The following is a 24,584-nucleotide window of genomic DNA, read 5'->3' as shown; positions in this document are numbered from 1 at the left end:
TTTCTAATTTCAGAAGCCGTTTCACTCGGATATACGTCACAATAAGGAGAAAAAGACGATCTCAACTTCCGTTTCATGCCGACTTTAAAATATAAATATAAAAAAATTACAGACATTTCTTGGGGGTGCTGGGCAGGTGCTATGGCTATTATAGGGGAAGCTGCAGCACCACCTAGCCCCCCCTGGCGCCGCCACTGATTTTTAATGATTAAAAAATGCCATTTTTTTATTCTAAAAAGTTAATAATTGTATTTTGTTGAAAAAATATTTTAGTTTGTCTTGTATATTTTTTTGATTATATCAGATACAATTTTAAGTTGTCATTTGGTCATGTTACATCGTGCCCCACCACATGTTACAATGTACCCCACCTAAGGGGCATGTTTTCACATTTCACTTCCATTCTTTCGGGGTAAATCAGAAAAAAAAAAGTATACACTGTATTAATGAAACAAAACCACATATATGTACTAGACATGTGTGGAATTAATGTGGGGAAAAAAATAATAATAAATACTCTGAACCCCAAGTGGATTTACACAAACTGAGAAAGTCAAAAAGCGTTAGGTTGTGCCCCGCTCTCCCCTATCACGTAGATGCAGAATTTCAGAAATGTTCATATATGCATCAAATCGAATTGGCATTTCTATGTAAAATGCAGTGCAAGAAAACGAATGGAAGGGTGCCTTTGGTGATACTCGTGTGGCTCAAGGCTGTGAACTTTAGCAAGCATGTGCTTTTCCGAGAACTGACCACAAATGGTGAAACCGAGGTTCAATTTGCAGTTGTTTCCATTTTCAAACCATCCCTCAACTGTTGTCATTGGACATTGTCCCTAATATGTGGCGGCAGCCAGGCGCTGTGGCTTCGCTGGTCAAAACACCTGCCTTGTAAACAGGAGATCTTGGCTTCTGATCCCAGTGGTGCCTTTTTCAACATGGTTCACGTTGTCAAAACTCTTCACACATTCAGTGAAACAGAAGTCTATACGAACCAAACTGAATCATTTTTCATTGCTTTCAACAGAATGCATTAAACTGATGCGTTTTACAAAATTTACTTTTATCACTCACACTTCACCATGTGCAAAATATGATATACTCTATTTGCAGCACGTTTAAAATGTTAGCACACTTATCAAAACTAATAAAGCACATTCAAATCAGCATGGCAAACTCTGTGCACTGTAATTATATTGAAATATAAAATCTTAGCAGAATATTTACAATGAAATTAAATAATTATTCCAAACACAAATAATTGCAATTTCAGCTGACAACTTACCCAGGTGTCCTATTTTTATTCTCTCTTAGTACATTTTTTTCAGTCATCTTTTAGCAAATCAGATGGCTTCAGAATGATTTTGTTTGGAAACATGGATCAAGGAATACACATTGGTGTGAAAGAAGAGTGGCAGAGAAAGGGAGGACTAGAGTAATTTGTACAAGCAGCAAGTGAAGTTTCTGTTGCAACATTGAGTTCTAAATCAACAAGTTGAGTTGATTTTGCAGCCTAGGCTAAATGGAAGGGGAGATGTCATAGCTCTGCTGCAAACGCTCTTTTAATGTCATCAACATATTTGATATAACAATATTAAAAGTAAATGAATGCAAAATTAAAAATAAATCTAACAAAATTAAATAAATCTGAAGAATGATTACAACTATGAGTGGTTCCTGGCACGCTGTCTAACTCCAGTAGAGTTTAGAATGTCTACAAATGCAAATCCTACGACGTGGATGTTAAATTCACCAACGAAAACATTATCTGGTGGAAATTATTTACACACAACCAGGAAGCCCAGAATGGCAACTAGTGAATTAAGCCATAGCAAATTCTGAGATGTTACTGATGGCATTTTATTTAAAATTTGGATAGGCCAGATCAATTTTGTTTTTGGAAATAAGAGGTTTTAGACACTATGAGACAAACCCCTGAATACATTGCATTCACTGTGGAGAATACAGCAAAAATAGTACTTCATTGAAGTGTGATATTCTATTAAGAATTTATTTTGAGGTATGTCGCTTGGGTTGGTTTGGTCCCATATATTTAATAGGAGTGTATTTAGGTTTTTCTATCACATCTAAGCCGAGGTAGTGCTGCAAGACTTCAGGAATCTGAACCGTCCCTTCCTAACAGAAGACAAACAGAGACAAAATGATTAATAAAATGAATACCTGTTGAAAAATACCCAAATTAGTTTAGTTTCTACCTTGGTTTGGTGTGTCTCCAAAATGGCAATAATGGTACGTGGAATAGCACAAGCTGTAGCATTTACCTAAAATATGAAAAGTTAAGTGTTATTGACTGCTGCAGCTAATTTTGTGCTGAAGGAATGGTTCTGTTCCATTTTTACAGCACAACAAATAGAATGGACATATCGCAGCCATGGCTCACCATACTGTTATTAAGATGGTATTATAAATAGCCTCTTACCGTATGTGCATACTTAGGGTTTCCATTATTTCCCTCATAGAGAATGTTAAGGCGCCGACTCTGGTAGTCGGTGCAGTTTGAGGCACTGGAAATCTGATAAAGGACCAAGTAAGTTGATGTTCAACAAAAGGAAGCAAAAATAGAAATGTATTTTTAATGAGAAAATTTTAATAGCAAATTTGTTTTATTATTATCATTGATGGTTCTCTTTTTTTATGCATTAATCTAACGTTAAATTACACTGACTCTCGACTCTTCATTTTAAAATATCGTTCCAACCTCTCCAAAGCTTCCACGCCCTGGCATCCATGCCTCAATATCATACTTTCGGAAGGCAGGAGGCCCCAATTCTTGAGTGGGCATATCCAAGACTCTGTGAGGGAAAGAATTGCCATTACCATTTTATTAGCAATTACCTATCTACTTGTTTCAATACTACACATCTTATAGTATTCCCTTACAACAAATATGTACTTCTTACTGTGAACAAACTTTAAGAACCACTGTTAGCCCAATAAATACTTTTAATGCTATAGCATTTTCAAAAAAATATGAATTTGTCACATTTTATGAATCAAAACATGAATAAACTAACTATGCGTAATCTTAGTGTGTGTAAACATTGGTTAGATTTTAGACATACCTATAATGAAGCTTTAGGGAAGAGAAAATCTCCTTCTGTAACAAGACAAATTCATCCAACAACTGGGAACTCTCCTCTCCCGTCTCATTCGAAGTTACACCAAACATTTCAATCTGCACAAATGTAAACAAAGTAAACACCCTAAAGGTAACAACAGATACATTCATAGTACTGCAATTACAATGATCTTGACATCAAGGATCTTCACTGTTCTGCTTTTTTGTTTTTCTTTCATTTTCCATGCTACCACTTCCATTTTCTGATTACCTTGTTAAAATGGTGAACTCTGTAAAGCCCCCAGGTCTCTCTTCCAGTATCTGTTTCTGCTCGATAACATGTGCTACTACAGACGGTTCTAGAATATAAAAGCAATACAAATAACACTTAATGCATGCATCAATACAAATAATAACTTAATGTAGCTTTCAGACAATCAATCAATAGGTCAATCAAGGACTTTTTATACCTGACAGGTAAATCCTTCAAATTTACAGCATGATCCATGAAATATCCTAGTAAAATATAGGTCATCATCAATTCATTGTGAAGTATTCATGGATATTTTTTTTTCTTTTTTCAGCTAACCTAACATTTGGTGCCTACTGGTCTATTTTTTTAAATATAATGTTATATTAATAGTAATAACACCAAATAAAATACTGGTTAAAAGTTTGGAAAAATTAATAGTTTTTAATTGGTGCTCAATTATTATTAATAAAGTTCTTATTAATAATAAAATACATTTCTTAATATCAGTATTTAAAAGTTTTTTTTCTGCTTAATATTTTTTTTCATGATTCCTTGATGAATAGAAAGGTCAATGAACAGCACGGAATGATTTCTGAAGGATCATGTGATACTGAAGGCTGCAGTAATTGTTGCTGAATATTCAGCTTTGCCATCGCAAAAATAAATTACATTTAAAAAAATATTTAAATAGAAAACGGTTTTATTTTGTAAAAATATTTTATAACATTACTGTTTTTACTATATTTTTGTTCAAATAAATGCAGCCTTGGTGACCACAAGAGACTTAATTCAAAAATAATACAAATCTTAATTATTCCAAACTTTTGAATAGTAGTGTATGAATGTAACAAAATTTTACTTTTATATTGATTTATAATAAAACGTATAATCCACAAAGAAAGAAGGTTCTGAAAATAAATCTGCATAGTTTATACTTTTGATCTTTCATAAATTTTTTTTTTTACAATTGACAGTGGGGGGTTAACACACATTATGAAATAAATGTTTTTCTCCAAAGCATGTTGGTCACAATTATTGGCACTCCTAGAGTAAAATATCTCTGAAGTATATTCCCATTCATATTTACCTTTTTTTTTAGCACACCAGAGTGACTAGGAGGATGAAATTGCAAAAGATTGGCTGTAAGTAAATAGCTAAAGCATTGAAAATCACCATCTCCACCATCAGGGCAATAATTAAGAAGTTCCAATCAACTAAAGATGTTCTAAATCTGCCTGGAAGAAGACGTGTGTCTATATCGTCCTAATGGCCGCTGAGGAGGAGAGCTTGAGTGGACAAAGACCAAGGATCACAGCTGAGAAATTCAGAGATTAGTTGAGTCTTGGGGTCAGAACGCCTAAAAATTTTTTTATCAAACAGTACCAACTGAACCGGTATGCAAAAGGTTGCTGGTTCGATCCCAGCGGTCACCACCAGTGTGTCCTTGAGCAAGGTACTTTACTCCATGTTGCTCCAGGGGGATTGTCCCTGTAATAAGGGCACTGTAAGTCGCTTTGGATAAATGTAAATGTACCTATATCATCACAAGTTGTTTGGGAGGGTTTCAAGAAAAATCCTCCTCGCTCATCCAGAAACAAACTCCAGCATATTCCGTTGTCAGACATGACTGGAACTTCAAATGGGACCTGGTTCTATTGTGAGATGAAACTAAAAAAAAAGAGCTTTTTGGCTGCAAACCCACAAACCCATATGCAAACAGGGATAAAAAGTACCCCATGTCCACGGTTAAATATACTGCTGGATCTTTAATGTTGTGGGTCTATTTTTTTGCTGGAGGTCCTGAACATCTTGTTCAGATACATGGTATCATGGATTCTAGCAAATGCCAACAGATTAAAACAAATTCAAATCTTCTGCTAGAAATCTTATAATGGGCCATGGTTGGATCTTACATCAGGACAATGATCCAAAACAAACACAAAAATCAACACAAAAATGTGTCACTGAACACAAAATGAAGCTTCTGCCAATGCCGCCCCAGTCCCCTGACCTGAACCCTATAGAAAATGAGTGGGGTGAACTGAAGAGAAGCAGCACCAACAATCTGAAGGATCTGGAGAGATTCTGTATGAAGGAATGGTCTCTGGTCTTGTCAGGTGTTCTCCAAACTCATCAGGCATTATAGGAGACTCAGAGCTGTTATTGTGGGAAAAGGATGAGGCAATAATTGGGTGCCAATAATTGTGGCCAACGTGAACTAGAGAAAAACATTTATTTCATAATGTGAGTTTCCCTCCACTTTCAATGGTTTTACTTTCTGGAAGGTTAGAATTTTGTGAATATTTTGAATGAAAGATCCAAAGGATAAACAATGCAGATTTATTTTCACAGCTCATATTTACCAAGCGTGCCAATATTAGTGGAGGGCACTGTTTATCATACGATTAATTATCATGTCACAGAAGTTCATGCTTTTATCACCTGCCACTCCTACTTCCCCTGTTCCAGCAAGATTGAGGTCAGGAAAGTGTGAAGGGTCCAGAGAGTACACCTGTGATTTATGAGCATGAGGCTGCATCCCACAACCTTCCTGAACAACAGATGCAAAAACAGCACAATATAATGGAGATTCCATGGAGATTCTTTATAGGTTACTTACTACAGTTGTCACTACGTTAGCTAGTTTTCTAAACTTTAGATTTCCATTAACAATCTTAATACACAGCTGCATCTAACGTATTCAGTGTAAATTATTTTAGATTATACTGCTAAAGCCATTAGTCATAGTAGTATATGATTATGAATTTAAACTCAGTAAAGGAATGCAGAATGTTGGATCCTACAATGTAATAAAAATGTTGTGTACAAAGCGATACTCACAAAAACCACTGATTTTAATATGTCAGGAACAACCATGGGAATAAAGCCCTGTAAAATGTTAGGAATTCACAACAGAGTATTAAGCATAATCAACCTCCAAAAAGAAAACGAAACATTGATGCTTGCATATTTAGTTTTTTTATATTTAGTTCCTGGTCTTATAATGTACAATTATTGGGTACAGAGATTATTCCAAATATCAGAAATAGATAAAAAAAACATACTAACCCGTTTCTGAAGAAGATCCATAGTAAAATTTTGCAAGGCAAACTGAAGTCTGGCCCCTGCCCCTCTCAAGTAGTATGATCTGTGCCCTGACACATGTGCAAGACGTCTAAGAGGAAAGAGATTCAAATGAAAAAACAAATAAAAATAAATCAGAAAATAAAATTAAAACATGACAGAGAAAAAACATCTAACCTTTGTCTGATGATGTCAAGACCCTCTCCAATTTCCAGGTGGCCTTTTGGTTTGAAATCAAATTCTATGGTGGACACATGACACTACAGTATATTAAAATACATCTTGTGCAACGCTTTATAGCATTTAGAAAACATTTTAGCAAGTTAGGAAACATTTCAAGTCAGTCACACAACAATACGACAAGGTAAAGGAAGAAAATTCCAAAATCTAAGAACCAAAAGGTTATTCAAAATGATCAGTTCTTGCAACATAATACAATACAGTTCTGCTCATATTGTCCCTGGCAGAATATGCAAGATGTTGAGTTTTTTTTTTATTTTTAAAGAGGGATCATAAATGCATGTTGCTTTTATTTAGTACTGCCCAGATAAAGCTAGTTGACATAGCAGGTATTTGCATAAAATAAATCAAATACACCTTTCAAACTCTCATCTCATTGCTAGAGAATTTTTGTCAATTGCTGCAAGAAATGTAATACAATGTCAAACCTCAAGGTCAGTGAAAGTCATGGCTGCTGCTTCAAATCCAACTCCAAATTGTATGTTTTGACCAAAACCGATTTCAAGAAATGGATAATGTGGTTTATGGCTTTATTCGATCAAATTTACCTCGTCTCAGACCAACCAATTCAACCACTCTTGCCTGACTCTCATCTCCGATGGGCTAGGAGAAAAGACAAAAAAAATTACATTCCTGTCAAAGCTAGGGTAGGGTAGGTGTTTTTCATAAACACTTCTTTTCATACTGGTTGAAACTCTCTTCACATCCTGACAGCAATCAATAATAGAAGTCGTCTAAATATTAAAAAAGTGAACATGTATCTTCTGATGGACTTCAAAAATGTTATCCAATCAATGTCCTAGGATGTCCTACCTGCCTGTCAACATATGCATATGTACCTTGCTCAAGCAGACATCACACGAGGCTACGCAGAGTTGTAGACAGACTATGTGCTTTGAGGTAATTTAACAGTCTCAGGTAACGCTTTGCAGACTCTGCTAGTTCATGTGTTTCATGTGGCTTTGGAGAGCGTTCTGAAGGGAGGGTTGGATCTTATGCTTTCAAAGCTAGCTTGCTATTGCTAGCATCTCTGAAATTGCCTACTCTAGCATTAAGTAAAAGCAGCTTTCCTGATTTTTCGATTATTACAGAAGCATTGGGGGGGTCTAATGCGATTTCATGCATTCTGACTTATTTAGACTGTTAAAGACTTGGATTCTCATGCTAAACATGGTAGAATCCTTGTATGGGCACTTCTCCTGGATGAGCGCGTGTGCACATCAACCAGAACGAGAGAAAGAGCACAGCCATAAAGGAGCTTTGTTCGGGTTATGGAAGCCGTCGGCAGCGCTGTCATTTAGTTTTTAGACCAGGACATCAACAATGTCACTAAAGAAGTGTGTTTTTGTGAGGGAAAGATAACTTTTTTCAGCTTCCCAAATAACCCAGCGTTAAAGGTCCCATGGCATTACATTTTCATTTTATGAGGTATTTCAACATTAATATGAGTTCCCCTAGCCTGAATATTGTCCCCAAGTGGATAGAAATGTTGATCGGTGTAAACCCGAGTTCTGGCTGTCTTTCTCTGCCTTTGAGAAAATGACAGGCCAGACGAGCCAATCCTGAAGTCTCCTGGTTTGACGTCCAAGCAGGAACGGTTCCCTCCCTTTCCCCCGCCCAGAGAATATGGCACACCCATGCAAACGCACGAGAGATCATTGCTTGTGAACGAGTGAACGCTGGCAGTTTCTCAGTGTTTGGATGTACAAATGAAAACAGAAGTCTTTTTTCAGTTCCTTCTGATCTGTGATGAGTGATTTCTGATGTGTAGCTAATTATTTATTATTCGTGCACACGCAGCGGCTTCTCTCTCCTGACAGAACGGTGTTTTCTATCTTGTGAGTCAGTGTTTTTGTACGTCCTCATCGCGTCTATCGGTTCTAAAATGTGCATACAGTCATGAGTTTCTGCTCAACATCGGCAGAGTCAGATCTTTAGAGATAAACTTCACACACGCCGAAGCTCGGCCTTCAACATCCCCGACCCCCAGTACTGCATCTGGCCCACAGCGGAGGCACCAAACGCGGCGTGAGATTAACCCCTTCAGACCTGAATTATGTTTCAAGTTTCTGAAAAATATAAAAGTACATTTTCCCAGCTCATGAGGCTTCTATAAATGAGACCAAATAAAAATAATACAAATTTCAACACTCTTTAATTGCAATTTTTTTTGTCCATTTCAATGGACGTCAGGTTAAAACAGGTGTACTTCACAAAAATTTACCAACATGAAAAAATAATAATAAACATAAAAATTGTTGGTCTATACTTTAAGCTTCTTCTCAAGGTCAAGAACTTGAACGATATATCATTTCAACTTTAATTTTGTGGTTTTTGTTTTACAGATTGCACATTGGTTTATTCCTAACAAAATAAACCTAAGAATGAATCAGTGCAGTCACGTTCATTTCCTGTGTGCATCTTTGAAACAATTTCTCTGTGACACAAAGCAGTAGTGCACCTTGCACTTATCACAGAAGATGTGTGTTTTCCCAGAACATCCTTCCAATTTGCATCTTGTTGCTTCTTTTTTTGTATCGTAATTTGGCAGGTGGTCCACCATATCTTTTTGGACTTCAAGAACTGGCCGCCATTCCCTTGCCCCTCTCTTTTGTCCAGCTTCATCGTGTGGAGTTGGAGAAGTACTGGCAGCATTGGAATTGCTTGGCCTCCCTCGTTTTTTTGAACCCTGTGGCTTCCCACAACGCACAAGCACTTCGGCCACATTCATTTTGAATTCAAGGAGATCCATGATTTTCTGTGGCTGAGTTCCTTTGTATTCATTGTCCCTGCGATACTCAAGCCAGCTGTTCACTACAGCAACATCAAAAGCATGAGTAATCATGCGCAGTGGCCATTTGCGGGACTTGATATCAATCCTGTAAAGGCTGATTAGCTGATCAAGCTTGTCCACCCCTCCCATGCCCTTGTTGTATTTCTTCACAACCTCAGGACGCTTGACCTTCACAAACTGCCTCTCTTTCTGATCCCACCTCTCAACTTCGTCTTCATCTCCAACACCAACAAAGTTGGATGCCATCACAACAGAACGGTTATCAGACCACTTCACTAGAACAACTTTTCCATCCCTACTTCTAACTTCATCATGGTTTCCCCGTGTTTTCTTAGACATTTCCTTGTCTGTCTTCAGTGGCGGATTTGCAAAGCGGCAAAGCCTTGCTGTTCCAGCAGCATGGATTTTCTTTTCTGCAAGAACTTCAAGGACATTGTAGGTGGTGAAGTAGTTGTCAAAAAAGAGCTTGTGGTTGGGAGCCTGGATTCTCTGGCTCAGATGGAAGACAACAGAAGCTCCATGCCCTAGAACCTTTTTGCTTTGCTCAGAAAGCTCTGTTGTGGCACCTTGGTAGATGAGGAAATCATAAGCAAGCCCACTTTTGCCACAGAGGAAATACATCTTCACTCCCCATGGTGTAGGTTTCCCTTTGATATACTGGAGCACAGAGAGTTTTCCCCTGAAAGGCACAATCTGCTCATCAATACAGAGGTCTTCCTCCAGTTGTAGCTGCAGACAGCGTTTCCTTATGGACTCATAGATCGGTCTGACCTTGAAGAAAACATCAGTGTCTTCAGGAGGCCTCTCATAATTGTTCACAACATGCAGGTTGGAGCGGAGTTGAAAAAAACGATCTCGAGACATGGTTTCCTTGAAAATTCCAATATTGATACTGGAGGACCAGTACATTCTCACTCTTGGAAGTCCAAGAACTCCCATTGCCATATGTAGACCGACAAGGACTTCAATCTCAGAAGCAGAGGCATGTTTATACCCCCTAACTCCCTTTTGTTCTGCATATATATTGGTCATTGTGCTCATCAGCTCAAACATCTGACTTGGGACATACTGCTTGAAGTAGCTGTATGGTGTTAGTGGCTCAGGGGGGTCAGTGGTGGGACTTTCCCATGTTATTTCTACTGGGGTAAAGCGGGTGTGACGACGCCACTGAATATCACTCTTTTTTGTGATATTTGTAAAAGGATCATCACCAAGTACTGGTTCTACATCTGCCTCATGCTCATAATCGTCTCTGTCTTCTAGATCCTGTCTTTCTTCTGCCTCAATCTCAATTTCTTCCCCTACTACTGGTAACGGCTCATCTCTGTCCTCCCCTGAAATGATTAGCAAAAACTGTCCCTTATAAAACAACTTCATACAAGTTTTATATTTTGATTTATTTTTACAGGAAAGAAATTAAACTGTATATCCAATAAAACATTATTAGATACATTTAGGGACATCTAATTGTATGAAAATTCTTAACTAACTAACTAACTATCCCTAATTTTCATTCTACACTCACCAATTGTTGGAGATCTAGCATCATCTGCATTTCCATCTTCATCTTCCTCATCACTCCACATAAAGTCAACATCTGAGATATTCCCATCAGCTATCTGTTCAAGCACTTCAAGAACTGTATATTCTGCATATTAAATAGTTTCAAAAATGTATTAGTACTGTGACAGATTTTATATATATATATATATATATATATATATGAAATTTCAATCAGCATTGCTGGACATGTGTTTTCAGTAGCAGGCTTTTGAACCCACTGTCCATTCTAATGGACAGACACATTTGAAAAAATCCTGATTTTAAACTTGCAGTTCTACAATCGATTTTTAACTTTAATTAATAAGTTAAATCCTTCTACTTTACATACAAACTATGAAATACTGGCAAATATATCAAACATTGTAAATAAAACCATAGAAAATGTTGCTTACTTCTGTGTTTGGAACAAAGTGCTGCCATGTTTCTCTTCAATGTAGTGTTTTGTTTTTAAATTACCACATGCAGAGCTTTACTGCCATTTGATTGGATGACAAACGTCCAATCTCATGGAGTGCAGGCTTTAAACTAGGTGAAATGCTCCAGAAGTAAAAAAAAGGGGAGGTGACGTGTGATGTCCATTGTAATGGACGCAGGGTCTGAATGGGTTAAGCAGAAGAGGGGTAAGCGTGAGCATATCCGGGCTAGCCAGCCTAGCCCCACAATAAACTGGATTACATTCGATTACCGCTGTTGTGTCTTTGTTTGCGCTGTGTACTCAACGCGCGTCACTGACGCTTTTATTTTATTTTAAAAATAATGCTATTATCAACACTTACTTTTAACTCGCTCATCTCGACAGCTGTAATGGTACTTTGCATGTGTTACAAAGTTGGTAATAATGATGAAGACGGACTCGGTGTGACTGGGACTCGTGTTTATTCAGAACTCTCAGATACAAACACAATAAACTCGCGCTGACTGACAGCGCTCTCATAACTCAGTAACGTTAGTTACTATAAATAACTTTGTTAGCAAACGCTGAGCTCAGTCTCTGGTACATTAGTGATGTCCGGTTCGCGAACGAATCATTCTTTTGAATCGGTTCTTTTTAGTGAACCGAATCAGTTCACCAAATCGGACTGAATCGTTCTAAACGGTTCGCGTCTCGAGTCAGCGCTGATCCATAATTTACTAAAGTTACTAACTTTCTGACATGAGTGACAGTCCCCCCGACTAGAAATAAACTAATAACCTGAAGTATATGCTGTAACTACAACAGTTCAGACATGCTGAGAACTGATGTGAAGTGAACTCAGGTCCATCCGTCTCTCTGGCAGCAGCTCGTGTCTGCTCCTACCTCGTTAAACCACGCCCCCTCAGCTCATTTAAAATGCAAAGATATCAGCCAATCACAACAGTGGGCGTTTTTACTGAAGTCTCACAGCAGACACGCCTCTTGAAGCAGGGCATTCAGCCACAGGGCAAACAGCAGTATAGAAAAAATGCCTTTTATTTCTAAATTATGACATTTTATGATGTAAAAGTCATACTAACAATATAAGTACACCTCAGGAAACATTATAAAATAATAGAAAAATGCCATGCCATGGGACCTTTAAGGAAACGGTGGATGCTGTTTTTTTTTTTTTGCAACAGAGTTCTGCAAGTGTGTTTCTTTGTTCCCGATCATGATTCGGAATCCGCAGGCAGTGAGTGAAACTGCATCAAATGTCTGTTTTGTTGGAAATCGGTGCATAAGTGCATATAATGTAAACAACACGGACGTATAGTAAATCAAAAGTTATCCAGGGAAAATGCCATGATGTATTGTGTGTTTGTGTCTGTGTGTCATACGTGGGCATGTTTTTGTGAAATATCAGGACACAAATGTGTATAATGACATGGGACATAGGTATTACAAAAAGAGGGTGAAATATGAGGACGTTCCCCATGTCCTCACTTTTCAAAATGCTTATAGATCAAACAGAATGAGTTTTTTTTTCACAGAAAGTAAACGGTGCAGTTTCCTGTGATGGGTAGGTTTAGGGGCAGGGGCAGTGTAAGGGGATAGAAAATACGGTTTGTACGGTATAAAAGCCATTACGCCTATGGAATGTCCCCACATTTCACAAAAACCCCCGTGTGTGTGTGTGTGTGTGTGTGTGTGTGTGTGTGTGTGTGTGTGTGTGTGTGTGTGTGTGTGTGTGTGTGTGTGTGTGTGTGTGTGTGTGTGTGTGTGTGTGTGTGTGTGTGTGTGTGTGTGTGTGTGTGTGTGTGTGTGTGCTCGTGACTCTTTAGCTCCGTCCACAGCACACCTCCACGAGTTCGGCTGTTATCAGAAAGAATCAGTACAGCGCATCTGTCTTTTATAAAGATGATAAAACTAAAGACTCTTCGGAGATATGAAGGATGCAATACTACTCTATAGGTACTCAAGATTAACACGAGATTGGCATAAATTGTGTTATGTACCTTTTAAACAAATACATTATGGGTGTTTATGTTTTTGTATACTATTATTTGCTTAGGTTCAAATCTGATACTTGGATTTGGTTAAAGGGGTCATGAACTGCTTTGTTTTATTGTTTTATGATGTTTCCTGGGGTGCACTTACAATGTTAGAATGCTTTTTTCATCAAAAATTGTCATAATTTATAAATAAAAGGCATTTTTCCTACCCTGATTTTAGCCTCTGCTCTGAACGCTCTGTTTTAAGGGGCATGTCCGCTGTGAGACTTCAGTGTAAACACCCACTGGTGTGATTGGCTAAAGTCTTTCCATTTAAAATAGTATTACTCTCTCTTTTAGCAATAGTTTTTACTATTACAGCTCTCATGGTTAACTAATCTTGAAAAGTGTTGCATTACATTTAGATCTATGGCATTATATTTAGATCTATGGCATGAAAGGTTGCAGTGATAATCATTGTAGCCAATCACACACATGTTGAGCGCATGAAAGCAGCGATCTCATCATTGCAACTCAGTTTCTGTACACTAACGAATGCTTTCATCTTCACTAACAGTGAAAACGTGATATAGTTAAGAGATTTGTTGAATAAAACGAGAGTCACTGATAAACACGTCACTGATAAACTCTCCTGTTTGATTGATAGCTCCAGCGTGCGCTGCTCAAACGATTGCAAAGGGAGCTTTCTTTGATCACTTTCTTTATTGAATTTAAATCACCGTTAAATAGATTATTTTCATCCTAATAATAGAAACAACACAAGTTGATGTTTAGTCACTGGTCTGATTTACTGACACACAGACAAATAACATCTGACTACATGAATCATCACATTTCAGCTCAGGCATTAGAATGAACACAGTTAGTTACATGTTGCATTACTGTTGAGCCCCGGCACTGCACAATAATTGTAATCCTCTACGGTATGTTTATTGCTTTGTAGCTCGATGGTTTTACACTAGGCCCAGTGATGAAGTAGGCGTTGATCTTCTTCTGCAGAGTAGGGATGCACCGAGATGAAAATTCTTGGCAGAAGCCGAATAATAATAAAACACTTGGCCGAAGCCGAATGCGTTTGTTCTATTTATTTAGCCAATTTTTTCACCATTGCATAAATTTGCTTTTTGACTATTTTGTCTTGCTTTTAAAATAAATTACAATTTTTTTTTTATATATTTATTTAACAATGAAGATTTTTAGCATTCCAGCAGACATTATACCTAGCACAATATAACTTCAAATAAAAAAGTACAATAAAAATATTTGGCCATCTTATCTTATCTTTGGCCTATTATGCCTACAGGTATCATAATCACATTTTGTTTGTTTGTTCATGAGAGATTTTGCAAGCCTGTATAACTCAACACTGAATAAAAACTCTGAGCAGTTTGAGCAGTGAGTGGAGTCTGACTAACTTAAAACATATTGGCCATTGCATACAAGAGATCAACAACTATGTCACCGCTGTAGAAACGCGTTAAATTGATACATTTGACGTTCTACAGACACAAATATGCACTGGAGCATTGCCAATATATTATTACAGTATTAACTGAGGGTGCTCTTGCTTGCATTTGAGGGTGCTTAGACAATTCAGCAGAACAGTGTCTGCAAACTCAGGCTCATTTTGTAAATCTCAGCAACTCATTTGTATGTGCAAACTGGGTGCCGGTGTGATGAGACGTCATGCTCGGCTAGATTCGCCTCGAACTCGTGCATTTTCGTTTGCAGATCGCTTGAAAAGTTACAAAAAGTGCACTGCACACCGCCAAGCGAAATGGGGTCTCGCGGACTCAATGGGCACAACCGCCTCATCCGCTTGGCACTCTGCGATGACGTCATTTTCGACTTGTTTATACCAAGCGGAAACCTCCCGCAGTTTCTCTTGAAGCCAATACGGAAGTGACATATACTGCAATTCCTCGACTGGCCGCTAGGGACAGGCTCCAGAAGGGAGCAGAATCTCATTGAGCCCCATGTTAAAATGGCCAACTTTACAGCAGATTAAAACATGTTTACAGCCTGGTACAAATTGTGGTTTTGGTCTTTACGGCTAATTTTGCCCTTCAACTGTGAATTTTTTTATAACTCATTCATTTAAAGCTTTAAAGTTCTGCATAATTAAGGGCATGGCCACTTCAAGTGACAGGTGGATAGCCATTTATCTGCTGTCTGTTAGTCATCGCGTCACTTCAGCTCCGCCCACGTCCCGCCTTTTTGCCCATTTTCTGTTATCCGGGAGTGACGCGCGCCAAGATGGCAACGGCCATCTCGTCCATACTTTGCGCTTCAGAACGGCTCATCAGAATCCTATGGGTGACATCACAGACACTACGTCCATATTTTTTTTACAGTTGTGACGGGTGCGTAGCTCACCTCACATTTTGACCTTTACCTTTAGTTAGTTTTGAAGTTTAATTTAATGTTTGTTACTTTATTTAAATCCCTGTATCATAATAACAACACCGGACAAGAAAATGAGTTAAAGTTTATTAAGATCTTGAATATACAGAAGGGTGCACACTTCTTATATTTCTCTTTGCTGTTTAATTTTACCTGAGTCCTAGATTACTTGAGGTCCATGGAGTGACGGCCGCATTCCATGTGGCAGCAGACAAAGGAAGAGGCGGGGCTTCAGCCTCCAAACTTATGCTGTTCCAGAGGAAATTGGACTGTACCATCATGTGTTGTTTTAGGAGGGATCTTTAGACTTATTTTGTTCAGTTATTCCTTTGTTTGATTGAGTATTTTCCTTTTCATATGTTTGGTTATATGATTCTATTATGTTAGGCATGATATGGGATTTTGGGTTGTAAATGTTATTTTGTTTGAGTTTATTTAGTAAAGGTATTATTTTGATATTTACCTTTATTTTTGTTTGGTAGAGGCTAAATGGGTATTTATAGCCTTGTGGGTAAGAGCCTGAGTTAGTCAGTCTTGCACAGCCACATTACCATCATGACCTGCTGACCTTAGTGGTTTGAGTTTGTTACTTTGTTTACAGGGGAGGTTTATTTTTAAGCTTATTTCATTTTTGTTTATTTCAGTTAATATACCTCAAGTTTTGTTTTGTTGTTTGAAATCTGCCCCTGAATATAATTTTTCCCTTCATTTTGTTGGAAGAAATAAACTTCTGTTTTTATTTTCACTACCTGTCCTGCCTGTTCTTGGCCACGACCACCACAAATGGTGGCAGCGGTGGGATTGGCCAGTAGGGGACAGTGTTGAGTAGTAACAAGATGGCTCCAAAGAAATTGACACAGTTCAAGCAACGAGATGAAGCAGTGTCGGTGGAGGTGTTGGAGGACGAGCCTGCAGCAGTGGGAGGAGTTCCTCAAGTGGCTGACGATCCAGGACGGCTGACTCTGCAGGACCTGGCCGATATGTTTCGGAAAAATATGGAGCTTCAGCAACGACAAGAGGCCCAAATGCAGCGGGAGGCAGTTCGGCAGGAGCAACGCTGGAAAACAATGCAGCATCAATTCAACCTTCTTAGGGAGGAAGTGGATGTTCGTACCACCCCGGATCCTGGGGGGTCATCAGGTCCTGATCAACAGTCTGAAATGCCTGATAATGTGTCCAATGCCTCTGTGCCTCTTGCTTCAGATCCTGCCCGAGGTATGATTGAACCTAAGTTACAGAAGTTGCAAGATTCAGATGACATCGAACATTTTCTCACCACTTTTGAAAGAATTGCTCTGGCCTGTAAGTGGGCAAAAACTGATTGGGCCCTTAGGTTAGTTCCCTTATTGACTGGTAAGGCTAGGAGTGCCTTTGTGCACATGGACGTTGATGAGTCATTAGAATATGAAAAAGTGAAATCTGCCGTTTTAAGCAAGTACGCCATTAATCCTGAAACTTACCGTCAAAGATTCCGCTCATTAGAGATTGAGCATGATGAGACTCCAAAAGAACTATGTACGACTTCGAGAACTTTATGAAAAGTGGGTGCAACCCAAGGGGAAGACTGTAGAGGCTGTGGGGGAAGTGATTATCTTAGAGCAGTATTTGAGAATGCTTTCACCAGAATTGCAGGTATGGGTAAGAGAACATAACCCTAGTACAGCCTGTCAGGTGGCTACCCTGGCTGACATGTTTGTAGCTGCTCGGTCTCAATCACAAGCCTGGGGTGCAGCCCATAAGGGAAGTGAAGATAGGCGTTTATCAACATTTAGTCGAGGTGACTTAAAATTCAATTCTCCTAAGAAGACTAAAAGAGAAAATCAGTTCCCTAGGCCTTCCCATCAGTCTAGCCAGGTGCCCATTTGTTATTATTGTGGACAGGAAGGGCATAAAAAGCCAATGTGTCCTAAGCTTTTGGCTAAGACTTCCCACATATGTTCGGTACCTAGATCAGAGGTAGAGAGATTGACTCCATCTCAAAGCTTGACCATTCCTGTAGAAGTGAATGGGGAAACCGTGACCGCATTGATAGACACTGGTAGTATGCAGACGCTAGTGGAAAGTAATTTGGTCCCAACACCTCCAGAAGCAAGTGAAGGTAAGGTGGTCCTGAAATGCATTCATGGTGAGGAGCAGACTTACCCTATAGTCGGAGTGCAGGTAGTGGTACATGAGCTACCCTATTTCTTGAGAGTAGGAGTAGTAGAAAAATTACCGTATCCTGTGATTTTAGGTCAAGATTTTCCTGCTCTGTTGAATTTGTTGCTTCCTAACTCTGTTTCTAGTATGGTGATGACCCGGGCACAGGTTAAGCAGTCTGTGGAGGAATCGGAAACTCTTAAAAGTCTTCCATTCTTTGATTCTGAGCTGGTGGTTGGACCGGTTAAGGTGAGGAAATCTAGAAGACAGAGGAGGCAAGAGAAGTACAGATACCTGCAAGCTGGTCAGGGGGAGGATGGTAAGCTGGATGAAATGACTGGGTTTGAGATTCCTAGTAATATGGCTGAAATGCAAAAAGAAGATCCTGTTGTGTCTTTGCTGTATCAACAAGCTAGGTTGACGAGCCAGGGAGAAGATGAGGGGTGCCTAAGAGACAGAGTAGTAGAGAGGTTTATCCTTCAGGAGGAGGTGTTGTATCGGCAACAGGGAGATCGTTTGCAGATGGTGGTACCTAAGGCAGTTCAGAATGTAGTCCTATCTTTGGGTCATTCCATTCCCTGGGCAGGCCACCTGGGGAGGCAGAAATCATTGGCCCGTATTAGGAGACATTTTTATTGGCCTGGTCTCAGAAGAGATGTGGTGGAATTCTGCAAAACTTGTCCAGAGTGCCAGATTACCTCCAATAGATTCCCCTCTAAAGCTCCCCTTCAACCTCTTCCAGTTATTGCAGTTCCATTTGAACGACTTGCTATGGACATTGTTGGTCCAGTTGAGAAAAGTAGGTCAGGCCACAGGTTTATGTTAGTTGTGAGTGACTATGCTACTAAATACCCAGAAGTGTTTCCTTTGAGGACGATTGGAGCTAAGCAAGTGGCATCCTGTTTGATTCAGCTGTTTTCTAGGGTAGGATTTCCTAGGGAGATTCTTACAGATTGTGGGACCAATTTTACCTCAAAGCTCTTGAAGCAAGTCTATCAGTTGTTGAGCATTAAGGGCTTAAAGTCTACGCCGTTTCATCCTCAAACGGATGGATTAGTAGAGAGGTTTAACCAAACCCTTAAAAATATGCTCAGGAAATGTATAAATGAGACTGGTTCAGACTGGAATCAATGGCTGCCCTACTTGCTATTTGCATACCGTGAAGTACCCCAGGCCTCTACAGGGTTTTCCCCTTTTGATTTGTTATATGGCCATGAAGTAAGAGGACCATTGTCACTGCTGAAAGAAACATGGGCCAGTCAGAAGGGACAGGGGGAAGGAATGGATGTTGCGTCCTTCGTAGTGGCAATGCATGAGAAGTTGCGGAAAATGACAACTCTAGCCCAAGAGCATATGGCAGAGGCACAGCAGAAACAAAAATCCTGGTATGATAAGTCTGCAAGAACCCGTTCATTTGTACCAGATCAGCAAGTGCTTGTAATGTTGCCTACAGTGTCCAGTAAGCTTTTAGCCAAATGGCAAGGGCCCTTTAAAATACTCAAGAAGATGGGACCTACAACCTATGAGGTTTCAACCCCAGGACAAGCCCGGTCAAGTAGAGTTTTGCATGTCAATCTGTTGAAGGAATGGTCCCCTCGAAAGGACTGTATGCTGATTCGGTCTGTGAAGGACGAGGAAGAGGTGGAAGAGCAGTATTTTCCTGTTCAGAATTCAGCAGTGCTTAAATTAGATCATCTCTCTGTGTTCCAGCAACAACAACTTCAGTCTCTGTGTCATCCTGAATTGTTCCAAGAAAGGCCTGGTCTAACAGAGCTGGTGGAGCATGACATCATCTTGAAAGAGGATGCAGTTCCAAAAAGACTGAGTTATCGTATTCCTGAAAGGCTACTTCCCGCTCTTAAGAAGGAGCTAGACCTGATGACTTCTTTGGGGGTGATTGAACCTTCTAAAAGTGAATGGTGCAGTCCGGTGGTCTTAGTACCAAAAAAAAAAGATGGAACTACAAGATTTTGCATTGACTTCCGATATTTGAATTCTGTTTCAAAATTTGACTCCTACCCAATGCCTCGTATTGAGGAGTTGATTGAACGCCTGGGTAATGCAAAATATCTTAGCACTGTTGATCTCTGCAAAGGATACTGGCAAGTGCCTTTGAGTACCAGATCTAAAGAGCTGACTGCTTTCCGGACCCCTTGGGGGCTACATCATTTTAAGACCATGCCTTTTGGCCTGCATGGGGCTCCGCCCACTTTCCAAAGACTCATGGATCAGGTATTGCATGGCTTGTCTGACTTTACTTCTGCATATCTTGATGACATTGTGATTTTCAGTGAAACCTGGGAAGAGCATTTGAAGCATTTGCAGGCGGTGTTAAGACGCATCCAAGAAGCAGGATTGACCATTAATCCTGGTAAATGTGCCTTAGCGAAGACAGAGACTGAGTACCTGGGCTATGTCCTGGGAAATGGAGTCATTCGGCCCCAAGTGGGGAAGGTGCAAGCTATCAAGTCCTGTCTCCTACCAAAGACCAAGAAACAGGTGAGGTCTTTCCTTGGATTGGTCGGATGGTATCGTCGATTTGTGCCCAATTTTTCTTCCAGAGCTGCTGCCCTAACAGATCTGATTAAAAAGAGTTCTCCAAACCAGATTCAGTGGACTGAGCAGGCCCAGAGAGCATTCCAGGATATTCAAGGAGCTCTACAGGAAGGCCCAGTATTGTACAGTCCCAGATTTGATCACCCATTTGTGTTACAGACTGATGCCTCAGGAGTTGGACTAGGAGCAGTGTTACTCCAGGGAGAAGTGGGAAACTATCACCCTGTGGCTTACATTAGTCGTAAATTGTTTCATAGGGAAGTGCGCTATTCCACTATTGAGAAGGAATGCCTGGCGGTGAAGTGGGCCTTGGACTCTTTTAAGTACTATCTTTTGGGCAGGCATTTCACTTTGGAGACCGACCATAGAGCGCTCCTGTGGATAAATAAAATGAAGGACTCTAATGCCAGGATAACTCGCTGGTACTTGTCGCTGCAACCCTACAAGTTTACGGTTCTCCATCGACCAGGAAAAGAGAACCTTGCAGCTGATTTCCTCTCCCGTCATGTGAGCGAGGAACCAGAGGTGGGGGAGAGTGTGACGGGTGCGTAGCTCACCTCACATTTTGACCTTTACCTTTAGTTAGTTTTGAAGTTTAATTTAATGTTTGTTACTTTATTTAAATCCCTGTATCATAATAACAACACCGGACAAGAAAATGAGTTAAAGTTTATTAAGATCTTGAATATACAGAAGGGTGCACACTTCTTATATTTCTCTTTGCTGTTTAATTTTACCTGAGTCCTAGATTACTTGAGGTCCATGGAGTGACGGCCGCATTCCATGTGGCAGCAGACAAAGGAAGAGGCGGGGCTTCAGCCTCCAAACTTATGCTGTTCCAGAGGAAATTGGACTGTACCATCATGTGTTGTTTTAGGAGGGATCTTTAGACTTATTTTGTTCAGTTATTCCTTTGTTTGATTGAGTATTTTCCTTTTCATATGTTTGGTTATATGATTCTATTATGTTAGGCATGATATGGGATATTGGGTTGTAAATGTTATTTTGTTTGAGTTTATTTAGTAAAGGTATTATTTTGATATTTACCTTTATTTTTGTTTGGTAGAGGCTAAATGGGTATTTATAGCCTTGTGGGTAAGAGCCTGAGTTAGTCAGTCTTGCACAGCCACATTACCATCATGACCTGCTGACCTTAGTGGTTTGAGTTTGTTACTTTGTTTACAGGGGAGGTTTATTTTTAAGCTTATTTCATTTTTGTTTATTTCAGTTAATATACCTCAAGTTTTGTTTTGTTGTTTGAAATCTGCCCCTGAATATAATTTTTCCCTTCATTTTGTTGGAAGAAATAAACTTCTGTTTTTATTTTCACTACCTGTCCTGCCTGTTCTTGGCCACGACCACCACAACAGTCTATGGTTTATACTTGACGGGTCCGCATGAGCGCGAGGGTGCGTGCGGCAAAAATTACGTCATCACGGAGTGCCAAGCGGATGAGGCACGTGCGCAGTCAGCGGAGGCTCGCGCTGCGGAGTCAGACGGAAGTATAAACAAGCCGTAATGCTTCCACACTTCCGACATGTGCTGCATTGCTGCATTTAGAAGCATGCGCGCCTCTCTCTCACACGTGCTGGTTGCTATATTCGATCGCGTCATCAAAAACCTCATTGTTCTGTAAAATTTATTTGGCAGAATAATTTCGGTTGCCGAACATTCAGTGCATCCCTACTGCAGAGGCGGTGTTTGACCACATGATGACGTCAAGGTGTGGCATATTCTGAAATCGATTGTTTGCTGGCCCTGGTGTCTATAAAAACTTTTCTTTGACTAGCAAGGAAGTTTTCAGCTCTGAGACTTACAGGATATTCTTATATTACCATGACCTTTTATATATCAAAAGCTCCAGGGAAAGTTGATTTCTCAATTCATGACCCCTTTAAATTAGCATTTAATAATAAACAGTTTCGTAACTTAATGGCAGTTAATAAGAATGGTTTACATTTTTTGGTATTAAAGGATTACTTTAAAAAAAATAATAATACATATTTTCTTTTATATTGAAAATTAAGCATTTTCAACTTTTTTTCTCTTATAATAAAGTGAGTGGTCCCTTACCACACTTGGATGTGTTTTGTTAGGCAGTCGTAGAGCGCGGCAGTAATGTTCTTTCTCCAACTCACTCTCCTGCAGATACAAATTACTAAGTTTCTCTCTGAGTGCTCTGCCCTCTTCTCTAGCACTGTTGTACTCCGCAAGCTGTCATGTACAAAACAGGGAAAAAGTGTCATACAAAAATTCCAATGCATATTATGTACACTACATATCGCAAAGCAAGCGGACGAATCACTGAAATATAGCAGCTTTAAGCTTTTAATTAAAAAGTCCATATTTAATTCTTCAAACTAAAGTTTAGACTGTCATGCAAATAAAAAAAAGCTGGAACTTACACTAGACAACGTGGATTTGTCATGTGCATCCTGAAAGGGCAGAAATAAATAAAATAAAAAATATCAACATTACATGTCATAACATAACTGCAGAAAACGTCAACCACAGTACCCACACTACATATTAAACCCTCAATTATGTAAATGTATGAGCACTTACCACAAGAGCACGAACTTTGCCACTGATCACATTTTTTCTGTTTTCCAAATCTGAGATTTCATTTTGCACCTTCTGTAGTTTCTTCCAGACTGAGACCTAGTAATAATTTTCACGTGAATTATCTGAAAATTTCAGTTTAATATCAATGCAGCAGTATTGTTTTAATGAATGCTATGTCTTACTATTACTCCGACATCAGCTGCCCGCAAATCTCCTTTCCGATTCTCCACCTCTGTTGTCACTGCATCTGTCTCCTCGCACACACGCTGCATGTCCAGCTCGGGTTTGTGACTGTACCCTTCCCGTACATGCTCATAGAGGCTGCTCCTGACCGGTCGAGAGGAGCAAGGTCGGCATGACCATCTAAACCCACTGCTGACATTTTGTCTAGAAGACGTAAGCAGATAAAAAGAGCAAAACCGTGTAGCTGCCCTTACAGAGGACGCCATGGTTGACGGGTTGACAGTTCAACTGTACGGAAGCCGAGAGGATCAAAGTCGATTGGAAATGCGATTAAGTGAGACTTGTGTAATTAATTATTTTATTTTTAGTCTATTGTTATAAATAAATAAATATGAAAGCTTATTACACTTTGATTTTTTATGATTTTTTTACATTTTGATTATATTAATTTAGTGGAAATTATAGTTCGTTTGCAAGGACTTTTACTATGAAAACCTTAGTAAAAGTCCTGGCAAACTTTTAATATTGGCGCCTTTTTTATTTGCAATAATAACAAAAACAAGATACAGTAATGAACAACAATAGACAATAATGAGGGTTACATGCAGTAGAGTTTTTTTAGTTTCACAAGGAGTTTAGATACATATCAAACTCTTTCTTAAAAATAAAAAAGAAGGATTTTTCTTTGAAAATGTACATTTGTGAATATAAAATGTAGCAAGAAAAAGTAGTAAACTAAGTACAAATTTACCACAAGAAGGATCTAATTTCAGAGAGTCACCAAAAACACAATTTTGGCTTATACAGAAGCTTGAAGATAGATACCTTTTAACAAAGTTTGAAAAGTCAACCCAAAATACTGTGCAATACACACAGTCCCAAAACAAATTATTAATTGTCTCTTCAAACTGTCAAAAGGAGCACGTGGGGGAAATACTATTCAATTTAGCAATTATATAATTAACCGAGTAGCAATTGTGAATAATTTGCATAGGGACTTCAACAACTTTATTAAATAGAACCTTTTTTTTATTGAAGAAACCAGAAATATTCCCATATTATATCATTATTCCAAAAATGTACACAAGCAGGTAAAGAAATCTGAGCTGTGAGCTCTAAAAATTTAGCTTTTAATTTTTTTAAATTTCTGCTGAGAAGACATTGATCAACAAATAGATTAGTGCTTTCAAAAATAGGAGGAGAGCATAAAGGACCTTCAGGGCCAGGTTTGACTAAAGGTTAGACATAATCTTTTAGCATTGGTCTTGTTTACACCCGACTGAGCATCTTCAATCAATCGATATGTGTTGTTTTTTT

General features: G+C 39.1%; 2 protein-coding genes across 2 annotated transcripts in view; both read right to left on the bottom strand.

Annotated features, from left to right (window-relative positions):
* The window catches only part of LOC307130057 (TRPM8 channel-associated factor homolog), a 360,060-nt gene that overhangs the window by 91,156 nt on the left and 244,320 nt on the right, over positions 1–24,584 (bottom strand). The window lies entirely within an intron of this gene.
* On the bottom strand, positions 1,043–23,561 carry sars2 (seryl-tRNA synthetase 2, mitochondrial). The gene is made up of 16 exons (XM_079823002.1): positions 23,267–23,561; positions 23,085–23,180; positions 22,925–22,954; positions 22,593–22,733; positions 7,204–7,258; positions 6,593–6,656; positions 6,401–6,506; positions 6,173–6,220; positions 5,774–5,882; positions 3,549–3,594; positions 3,350–3,437; positions 3,083–3,195; positions 2,719–2,812; positions 2,440–2,532; positions 2,216–2,281; positions 1,043–2,135 (listed from the first exon to the last, which is right to left on the bottom strand). Exons 1-16 carry the CDS (start codon positions 23,531–23,533, stop codon positions 2,010–2,012), a joined length of 1,542 nt encoding a protein of 513 aa, XP_079679128.1. The 5' UTR covers positions 23,534–23,561; the 3' UTR covers positions 1,043–2,009.

Source organism: Gobio gobio, assembly GCF_949357685.1.
Source record: "Gobio gobio genome assembly, chromosome: 8".
Taxonomy (NCBI): domain Eukaryota; kingdom Metazoa; phylum Chordata; class Actinopteri; order Cypriniformes; family Gobionidae; genus Gobio; species Gobio gobio.
Note: the sequence above shows the minus strand (reverse complement) of the source record. Positions and strands in the feature narration are given on the sequence as shown.